The 8,345-nt window shown below is 40.6% G+C and overlaps 1 protein-coding gene across 4 annotated transcripts in view; it reads left to right on the forward strand.

Annotated features, from left to right (window-relative positions):
* The first annotated feature begins 206 nt into the window (after positions 1–206).
* The window catches only part of Prmt2 (protein arginine methyltransferase 2), a 34,699-nt gene continuing 26,560 nt past the window's right edge, over positions 207–8,345 (forward strand). For 3 of the 4 annotated variants that reach the window (XM_023716039.1, XM_023716042.1, XM_023716041.1), the window contains exons 1-2: positions 207–315; positions 1,163–1,261. In XM_023716039.1, coding sequence (XP_023571807.1) covers positions 1,223–1,261 — 39 coding nt within the window. In that variant the 5' untranslated portion in view covers positions 207–315; positions 1,163–1,222. Of the gene's footprint in view, positions 316–1,159; positions 1,262–8,345 lie in introns of all 4 variants that reach the window. The other variant, XM_023716040.1, reaches the window with a different exon arrangement.

Raw genomic sequence — 8,345 nt, forward strand, 5'->3', positions numbered from 1 at the left:
GATTTCGAAGCCGGGCATTGCGTCGTTGTGCGAGGCGCGGGAGACGCGGCTAGGAAGCGCGCTCGTGCGTATTCCTAGGCCGGTGTGTGTCCCCTGCGCCTCAGAAGATCCTAAGCGGCGGCTCGGCTGCTCCGGTCGGCGCGGCACGTGCGGACTGCGCCTGCGCGGGACTTCCAGCCCTGGGCGGGACCACGCCTCAGCCGGTTCGTGCGCATTGCGCTTGCGCGGGTGGAGGGCGGTGGCCCGGGCGCCGGGTGGGGACTGGCGTCCCTTACGCGGTGTAGACTCTTAATTCAACGGAGAAACGGGGACAAGGTAGGTTTTCTGATGGGCAGCTCTGGCAGCTGTACCGCGAGTGAGGCAGGCCGTTCTAAATGAGGGACCCTCGCCTTGCGTGTCGTTGCTGGTGGACCGATGCCTCCGGAGCTCTCCGCGAGCGCCCCCGGCGTCTGCTCAGTGCCCTGGGCCCAAGCCAGCTCGGCGCCTGCCCCGCCCACTTCCCGCGACCCGCCCTCCGCCCAAAGTCCCTTCCCGGGCACGCCCGCGCCTGCGGGAGGCCTTTGAGTCGGAGCCACGCCCTCCCGACCCTCGCCCAGATTGTATTCTAGGGTTCTGTCTACTCCCCCTGCTGCCTCAGCCAATCCTGGCCCAGACTTTCCCTTGAAACTGTATAATTTAGTATCAACCCTGGTTTAGATGTGAAACACATTTTGAACAAAGAACTGCTTGTAATCCTAAAATACACGCACCCCAGAGTGCCCTTACCACGTTGAGGGGAAAAGGGTCTGGGCGAGCTGGCTTTGGTTTTGGGGTTGGGAACACTGCTAGCGCCAGGCAGAGGACTTACGTGGAGTTAAAAGTGTCAGAGTTCCAGGGAGAGAATGGGTATGGATTTACTGTCACAAATCAGCATGGTGAGCAACACAAATTAACAAACTGTGGAATAAAATTAGGCCCATGCAGAGTAGAGAAAGCACAAATGGAAGTCTATATAATTTTTAAATGCTTTTAATTGACTCTAAAGATTCATGATGATAAATTCCATTTCTATACTATGATACACATACTTTTTTGGTAGAGGAACTTTATCAAGGGACTTATAAAGTGATTTTAGTTATCGAGCAGTGTGACATGTACTTTGTGTTTCTCTCTTTTAAAGTAGAAATGGATGGGACAATGAAATAATAAAAGCATCAGTTATGAGGCAGTGCGTCAGTGAACTATGGCAACACCGGCTGACTGTCCCCAAAGTGAATTGCAGGTAACTGTGGTTCTGGTGTGTAAGAGCTTGTGCTTCAGGAGCATGAACAGTACAGAGTGCTATGTGTTGGCTCACAGGTGTGGTGGAAGAATGTTTCTTATCCCTTGCTGCCAGTAGTATAATGCTTACGTTTAAAGGGGGAAATAGAGTGGATGTGAGTCAAACATTCTGAATTGATGTAAGTACTTGCAGGGAAATGCTTATCGTGTCTCTAATGGCACAGTTATCCAGGGCTCCACATTTAAGGCCCATGCTGGTTCTCCAGTGCTTGTTGACGTTGCTAGCAAACTACTGGTGGTATTGGGGGTAGGCTTGGCATCAGAGGAGAACTGTTTTCATGTTCTTTGCCTTGGATACATGTACAGTTCCATTCACATTAGCATTGAAATCACCTTAAAATTTAAAGAATGTTGATTATGTGCAGTTAACAAATGAATACTATAATAAATTGTAAAATTTTTTATGTCTCTGATGTCAATTTTTTTTTAAAGGTATTTTTTTTTTTAATTTTTTTTTAACATTTATTTATTGTGTGTGTGTGTGTGTGTGTGTGTGTGGCCAGCTCAGCCCACCAGGGGGCGCATCTGGCTGGCATGTGGTGCTGGGGGATCAAACCGTGGTCCCTGTACTTTGCCAAGCTTGTTCCAAGTAGTGCTTTAGACCACTGAGCCATCTCTCCAGCCCCTCAATTTTATTATTAGTATTTTATTTTTTATTTTTTTGGCAGAACCAGGGATTGAACTCAGGCCCTTGTGCTTACCAGCAAGTCCTTGTTCTACTGAGCTATCTCCCCAAACCCAAGTGATGTCAATTTTAGTGTTTTCTTCTAAAGATTGTTTTACCTTCTTGGTTTTTTATATATAGGAATTTTGTTTATATGTGGCTTACTTTATTAGTCTGTTTTTGTCTTTTATTTATTTATGTGTGTGTGTGTGTGGCCAGCTCAGTCCACCAGGGGGCGGGGCTGGATGGCATGTGGTGCTGGGGGATTGAACTGGGTTCCCTGTGCTTTGCCAAGCTTGTTCTAAGTAGGTGCTTTAGACCACTGAGCCATCTCACCAGCCCCCTGTTTTTGTCTTTTTGAGATAGGGATGCAGTTCAGGCTGGTTTTGAACACACTTTGTACCCCAGGCTGGCCTGGACCTTGAATCAGTCCATCTGAGTGCTGGGATTACAGGTCTGTGCCACCATGCCAAGCAAGTCTATTTCTTAGAATTAGTCATATATATATATTATATATAATATATATATATATTTTTGTCATACAGATATTTTAACTCAATGTTGTCCTATTTTATTTCTTTTGGCAAATTTATATATTTAATGTTGTAAAATAATGTTGCAAACATGGAGTACAGTACATATTGTGTAGAGTTAACATTTTGTCATACTTGCCTCAGAATATACACATATGAAGTAATGATACTGTAAATAAAATTTGTTCTCTATACTCAGACATTTTCCTCTTTCTCCAGAGGAGAGTACTGCTGTGAATAAGGGAGTGATGTTTGTGCTTCTGCACTGTTTTTTATGGTTTAATGTCACCTTGACAGTTTATGATACTGTTTTGTGGGTGCTCTTCAAAGTTGGGATAAGTAGTGTCATACTCATGCTCCCTGTCATGTGTGGTTGCCCTTCTCATATAACTTTACTTCTGGGGTATTTATCCTTGTTAGTGTGTTATGCTACTTCAGCCTCACTACTTTTGAGATCTTGTCAGTGATCCTCCTGTTGAGTGCACTGCATTCACAGGTATGTGTGCAGGTTTATTGCCTGTTCTTTGTGGGAACACCTTGCTTGCACAGGTGTGCATGCAGGCCTGTCATATTCTTACCTTTCCTTGCACAGAAGTTTGTACCCCCTTTTCTCTCTTCCCTTTTTGCTGGACACTTTACATATTTCCAAGTTTCCCCATCTCTCAGTGCTGTGTACACTAGCCTTTGTTCATTGTGCTCCAGTGATGGCGTTGCCAGTGGAAGGAAATGGACACACTCATTTTCTGAAATGTTCATTTTTTTTTTTTTCTTTTGGCAGAACCAGGGTTTGAACTCAGGCCCTTGCGCTTTCCAGGGAAGTGCTTATTCCACTGAGCTATCTCCCCGGCCCCATGGACACACTCATTTTCACTGAGAAAGATCAGTTGTTCCCCCAAGTAACCACCCTTGTTCACAGGTTTCCAGGAGCTCAAAGTAGTGCTGATACTTGAAAGCATCAGATTCTTTAATTTTGCTCACTTGGAGGGTTAGAAATGGTACTTTTTGACTTCCCTGATTCCTTGTGAATCTTGGTAGTGTTTAATAATCCTGTTAATGCACTCTCTACTACAGAAGAAATTTGATACTGGTAATCTTTGTGTTAGCATTTTTTATACATTAGTCTTTTTAGGGTTTTATTACATCTTTTTCTATTATATTCTTTCAGAGAACCAATATTGTCTTACTGAATTTCTCTACTCTTTCCTCTTTCATTGATTTTTACTTTATCTTTTCTTTCTATTCTTTTTTGGTTTAATTTTCTCTTTTTGTAACATTTTGAGATGAAAGCCTGGATTATTAATTTTAAACCTTTATTCTCTATAAATCTTTAAAGATATAACTTATTCTTCGATCACTGCTGTATATTACTTCACATATTTAAATATGTCACTTTTTAAAATATATCAGTTATTTAATTAGGTTCTTAGTAAGAATTTAGGGCCAGGGAGATGGCTCAGTGGAATAAGTGCTTCCCTGGCAAGCAGAAGGGCCTGAGTTCAATCCTCGGTTCTGAGAAAAAAAAAAAATTCAGAACACTAGTTTATGAGGATAAATTCCATTTATTAGCAAAAAACGGATCACAGGTAGCCCCAGAGCTGAGGAACAACTTTGATTTTTGCTAAAATCTGTGAGTCCACCACTTTCTGGTCCACCTTGCACTGCTCTGAAATCTTGTTTCTCTCTCTCTCTGTCTTTTTTTTTTTTTGCGGTACCAGAGATTAAACTCAGTACCCTATGCTTGCGAAGCAGGCGCTTATTCTGCTGAGCTATCTCCCTGGCCCCTTCGTATCTCTCTCGGTGTTGAAGATCTCACCGTGGGTTTCTGTAGCTTCTTCTTGACATAAGCATTAGTGAGGTATTTGGGGATTTTCACTTTGCTGGTAACAATTTTTGTAGAGGTGGCAATGACAAATTTCTGGTGTGTTCCTTGTAGAGGAACACAGTTAAGGCTAAGAGGCTCAATCACAAGTAGCAAGCCATTGGCCAACTGCTTCAGGAAGACCACTCTCTTGCCTAAGTGATGCCCGGTGAGGATGATCAAGATTGTGCTGGGAGTGATGCTCAGAGTTTCCTCACATGCTGATTCAGTTTCTTGCCATGGCTCAAGAGCTTTCGGGGCACATCTTCGGTGGGATAGTATCTATAGACATCTTATAGAAGCTTAACCGGCTGTGTACCTCCATTCTTGTTTCGGACTGGTTTTGTGATTGTAGCAAGAACTTTCTCCTTATTCTTCTCCACCTTTGATTTAGCAGCTGTGTATTTTCTCTTGTGCAAAGCCTTTCTGGAATACAGAGCAGATTGGGAGTACGTACCAATTTGTCTAACCAGGACAGGATTTCAGCTGTAGTGGGGCTCCCCTTCTTGGGCTTTTTTGCCTTTATCTTACCCTTTTTACCAGTACCACTGGCAGCAGCAGCCTTCTTGGCTTCAGGTTTCTTCTCTTCAGTGTCTGGCTTCTCAGTTTTTTCTCCCACCATCTTGCAAGATGGGAAAGAGCATGTTACATTTTCATTGTTCTGTTAGGATATTCTTTTTTTTTTTTTTTGCGGAACCAGGGATTGAACTCAGGCCCTTGGGCTTGCCAGGGAAGCGCTTATTCCACTGAGCCATCTCCCCAGCCCCAGAAATTTTCTTTACTACTTAGAAGTGTTTTCATTGCAAACATTTGGAAAAATTTACTAATTAGTTTTGTTATTTAATTTTGGCTTGATTATATTTAGCTAGAGAATATGACATACTTTATAACTTTAGTTCTTTGAAATTTATTGTGGGATGCTTTATAACCTATTGAGTGACCTTTTTGAGCAGGGTCTATTTTGATGACTATTTTATGTGCACTTCAAAGACCATCCTGCAGTTGTTTAATGTAGTATTCTATAAATGTCATAAGGTCATATGGGTTAATTCAGTTTTCTACCTTAGCTGAATGCAGTTTTGCATACTTGTAGATTCTAGCTACGGTGGTATGAGGATTTCTTGGGGCCAGGAGTTTGAGTGGAAACCCATCTCAAAAAATAAATTAGTCTCTGCATGTTTTCTGATATTTTTGTTCACTTGTTCTTTCAATTATTGAGAGATAAAAAAAAAAAGTCCTCTATGACTGTAGATTTTTCTGGTTTTCTTTTTGGTATTGTCACTCTCTCACGTATATTGAGTTCCTGTTAGCGGGTTCATTTATTTAGGATTTTATTCCTTAGAGTAATTGATGTTTTATTTTTACAAAGTATGCCTCTGTTTATACTTTTATCTTGTATATGCTTTTTCAAGTGTTGACTTAGCTGTATCAGCTTTCTTGTGGTTAGTGCTTACACGATGTGTGGAATTTTAAATTACATTCCCTCAATTTATCCTAATTTCTTATACTGAAAACATTTCTCTTGTAAAAAGTTAGCGAAGTATAGCTCTTGGATCTTTTTTCCTTCATTAAAATGATTTCTTCAACATTCCTTCAACAGGAGTATTTTAGTCTATTAACCTTTAGTGTCATGACTGATAGCATTTAAGTCTTGTTCTTCTATTTTGTAAGAATTCTATTTTGTATGTTTTTTTCATACATTAATAAAGTATTTTCTATAATTCCTTGTTATCTCGTACTGGCATGTTAGCTATACTTTTTAATATATTATTTTAGTGGCATCCCAAGAAATTGCAATATGCATTCTTTTTTTCCTGTTCTTTTCCCCTTTACAATGTAAAAATCTTACAAGTTCCATTTTCCAGCACCTGTATTTAATTCTATATGTTATAGGTCCAAGAATAGATGGGTACTGTTGTTTTATAGTATCAAAAGCCATTTTAAATAGTCTTGCCCGGGGAGATAGCTCAGTAGAATAAGCGCCTGCCCGGCAAGCACAAGATTCTGAGTTCAATCCCTGGTACCGCAAAAAACAAATAAAAGTCTTATTTCTCCATATACTTACTCCCTGAAGGCCTGTTTTCCTGATTCTTAGTTTTGTGAAGGTTCATTTTCTTTCAACATGAATAGCTTTTGTACGTAGTTGTGGACTTACTGATTGTGTAATGTCAGCCTTGGTGTGACAATGATTTTTGAGGTATATCTTAGCTTGATAAAGACTTTTAGATTTGAGGGTTTTTTCTTCCCAACACTTAGAATGGGCCATTTTATCATCTTTTGGCGCCATTGTTTCTTAGGAGAAGACACCACAATCTTGTTCTGGGTTTTTTTTTTTTTTTTTTTTTTTTTTTGTATTTTAGGGAAGGGTCTACAGGGTGTTCAGGGTGTCACTACTAGATTGGACTCATAGTGATTCGCCTGTTTGTAGCCTCCTAAGAGCTGGGATTACAGAAGCATGCCACCAAGCCCAGTCTCAGTTGCTGTCTTGGGGTGGGGGATATCAACCCCTGGTGTTTTAATCTGCTGAGTTATTTGGCTGGCCCTTGTTCTGTTAATTGTAGTGAACGCTTTTATTTTTTTCCCTTCTGCTGGGTACATTCAGGATTTTTTCATTTTTTTTGAGCAATTTTCTTTGTACTTGTCCTGACTCTGAGGTGATGTTTTTGTTAATTTTAGAAAAATTTCTACCATTATTTTTCAGTTACTTTTTCTACTGCCTCTTCTTTTTTGGGAAGACTCTGCTTGCATACAAGTTAGATTTTTTTTTTTTTTTGCTTGTTTTACATGTGTCATCTGTTGTCTTTTATTTTTCATTTTTTAAAGAGAGTGTGATAATTCTACTGACTTTGACTTTTATTATTATTTTAAAAATAGCAACATATATGGAGAAACATTTGCTCAAGATTGCAAATAAGATATATTATGCAAAAAATTTCTTTAAATCTGATCAACAGAAAACAAATAATCAAAACAGTGGGCAAACTAAATCAAGAGGCCTTTTATTACAGAGCAGATTTAAGCAACCAAAAACCATCAAAAAAATGTGACCAAAATAATTGAAATCAACACTATACCTGTTACTGCCAAATATTAGAGGCAGGAATTAGGCCTGTTTGTGCTGAGTGTTCAGCAGAGGGTATTGTGTTCTGCTGGTGAAGTGGAGACAACCTGCACATAAAGGTTCTGACATGTTTGAGTAATTATTTATCCTTCAGTCCACCCAGTTTCTCAGATGAGGGGAAAATGTCTTCACACTGGTAAGCTCAAGGTCCAGAATTTGATTCCAAGTACAAAAACAAAAATGAGGGCTGGTGAGATGGCTCAGTGGTCTAAAGCACCTATTTAGAACAAGCTTAGCAAAGCACAGGGACTGCAGTTAATCTCCCAGCACCACATGCCAGCCAGCCCCACCCCCTGGTGGGCTGAGCTGGCCACACACACACACACACACATAAATAAATAAATAAAATTTTTAAAAAAATGAAAAAATACCTTACGAATGGCTACATGTGAAGACTTTGTGGTGGTGTTTTACTGTGATTTTTGATGATAGGAAATGATACCATATGAAAATCAAGGATAGTTGACAGATCAACCAGAATTAAATATTCTATAGTCATTGAAAATATCAAAGTTTTCCACAAAGGTATTGTGTAAGAAAAGCAAAATACAATAGACGGGTGTGAGGTACCCTTTACCAAAAAAGCTGTGTGAAAAGGAATAAAAACTCACTGTGCCTCTGTGTGTGTGTCTATGTAGGCACATAGATGTCTGGTCTGGTGGGCATGGAGCAAGTTTGTGAGGGAGGTGGGAAGGGAGTGGTGAACTGAAATAGGGAGAATGTGGGGCTGGTGAGATGGCTCAGTGGTCTAAAGCACCTCCTTAGAAGAAGCTAAGCTAAGCAAAAGCAGAGACCGTGGTTCAATCCCGAGCACCACATGCCAGCCAGCCCCGCCCCCTGGTGGGCTGA

This window comes from Octodon degus, unplaced genomic scaffold, assembly GCF_000260255.1.
Source record: "Octodon degus isolate 3935 unplaced genomic scaffold, OctDeg1.0 scaffold00045, whole genome shotgun sequence".
Lineage (NCBI taxonomy): Eukaryota > Metazoa > Chordata > Mammalia > Rodentia > Octodontidae > Octodon > Octodon degus.